Source organism: Malurus melanocephalus, unplaced genomic scaffold, assembly GCF_030028575.1.
Source record: "Malurus melanocephalus ecotype Western Australia unplaced genomic scaffold, MMel_1.1 scaffold_5329, whole genome shotgun sequence".
Lineage (NCBI taxonomy): Eukaryota > Metazoa > Chordata > Aves > Passeriformes > Maluridae > Malurus > Malurus melanocephalus.
Genome location: NW_026628560.1, coordinates 1 through 1,922, shown reverse-complemented (window position 1 = coordinate 1,922; position 1,922 = coordinate 1). Strand labels below are relative to the sequence as shown.

At 66.5% G+C, this 1,922-nt stretch overlaps 1 protein-coding gene across 1 annotated transcript; it reads left to right on the top strand.

Annotated features, from left to right (window-relative positions):
* The first annotated feature begins 85 nt into the window (after nucleotides 1-85).
* LOC130588468 (uncharacterized) lies at nucleotides 86-1,213 on the top strand. The gene has a single exon (XM_057389387.1). The coding sequence runs from the start codon at nucleotides 86-88 to the stop codon at nucleotides 1,211-1,213; it is 1,128 nt and encodes a 375-aa protein (XP_057245370.1).
* Nucleotides 1,214-1,922: the final 709 nt, after the last annotated feature.

Genomic DNA, 1,922 nt, shown 5'->3' with positions numbered 1-1,922 from the left:
GCATGCGCGGCCGCCATGTTTGCAAGAAGGGCGGCAATCGCGAACGCGCGGCCGCGAAATTGGAAAGGGCAAGGGGTTAACGCGCATGCACGGCCGCCATATTGGCAAGGGCGGGGGGCTACCGCGCATGCGCGGCCGCCATATTGGCAAGGGCAAGGGGCTACCACGCATGCTCGGCGGCCATATTGGCAAGGGCAAGGGGCTACCGCATATACGCGGCCGCCATATTGGCAAGGGCAAGGGGCTACCGCGCATGCCCGGCCGCCATATTGGCAAGGGCAAGGGGCTACCGCGCATGCACGGCCGCCATATTGGCAAGGGCGGGGGGCTACCGCACATGAGCGGCCGACATATTGGCAAGGGCAAGAGGCTACAGCGCATGCGCGGCCGCCATATTGGCAAGGGCAATGGGCTACCGCGCATGCGCGGCTGCCATATTGGCAAGGGAAAGGAGCTACCACGCATGTGCGGCCGCCATATTGGCGAGGGCAGGGGGCTACCGCGCATGCGCGGCCGCCATATTGGCAAGGGACAAGGGCTACCGCGCATGCGCGGCCACCATATTGGCAAGGGCAAAGTGCTACTGCGCGTGTGCGGCCGCAATATTGGCAAGGGCAAAGGGCTACCGCGCATGCGCGGCCGCCATATTGGCAAGGGCGGGGGGCGATTGCGCATGCGCGGCCGCCATATTGGTAAGGGCAATGGGCTACTGTGGATGCGCGGCAGCGATGTTGGCAAGGGCAAGGGGCTACCGCGCATGCGCGGACGCCATATTGGAGAGGGCGGGGGGCTACAGCGCATGCGCGGCCTCCATATTGGCAAGGGCGGGGGGCTACCGCACATGCGCGGCCGCCATATTGGCAAGGGCAAAGGGCTAACGCGCGTGCGCGGCCGCAATATTGGGAAGGGCAAGGGGCTACCGCGCATGCGCGGCCGCCATATTGGCAAGGGCGGAGGGATACTGCGCGTGTGCGGCCGCAATATTGGCAAGGGCARAGGGCTACCGCGCATGCGCGGCCGCCATATTGGCAAGGGCAACGGGCTACCGCGCATGCGCGGCCGCCATATTGGCAAGGGCGGGGGGCGATTGCGCATGCGCGGCCGCCATATTGGCAAGGGCGGAGGGATACCGGGCATGCGCGGCCGCCATGTTTGCAAGAAGGGCGGCAATCGCGAATGCGCGGCCGCGAACGTGGAAAGGGCAAGCGGTTAACGCGCATGCGCGGCCGCCATATTGGCAAGGGCGGGGGCCTACTGAGCATGCGCGGCCGCCATATTGGCAAGGGCAAGGGGCTGCAGCGCATGCGCGGCCGCCATATTGGCAAGGGCAAGGGGCTGCCGAGCATGCGCAGCCGCCATATTGGTAAGGGGAAGGGGCTGCCGCGCATGCGCGGCCGCCATATTGGCAAGGGCAAATGGCTACCGCGCATACGCCGCCGCCATATTGGTAAGGGCAAGGGGCTACCGCGCATGCGCGGCCACCATATTGGCAAGGGCAAATGGCTACCGCGCATGCGCCGCCGCCATATTGGCAAGGGCGGGGGGCTACCGCGCATGCGCGGGCGCCATATTGGTAAGGGCAAGTGGGCTATGGCGCATGCGCGGCCGCCATATTGGCAAGGGCAGGGGCCTACTGCGCATGCGCGGCCGCCATATTAGCAAGGGCAAGGGGCTGCCGCGCATGCCCGGCCGCCATATTGGCAAGGGCGGGGGGCTACCGCGCATGCGCGGTAGCCATATTGGCAAGGGCAAGAGGCTACCGCGCATGCGCGGCCGCCATATTGGCAAGGACGGGGGGTTTCCGCGCATGTGCGGCCGCCATCTTGGCAAGGGCAAGGGGCAACCGCGCATGCGCGGCCGCCATATTGGCAATGGAAAAGGGCTACCGCGCATGCGCGGACGCCATATTGGCAATAGCAAGG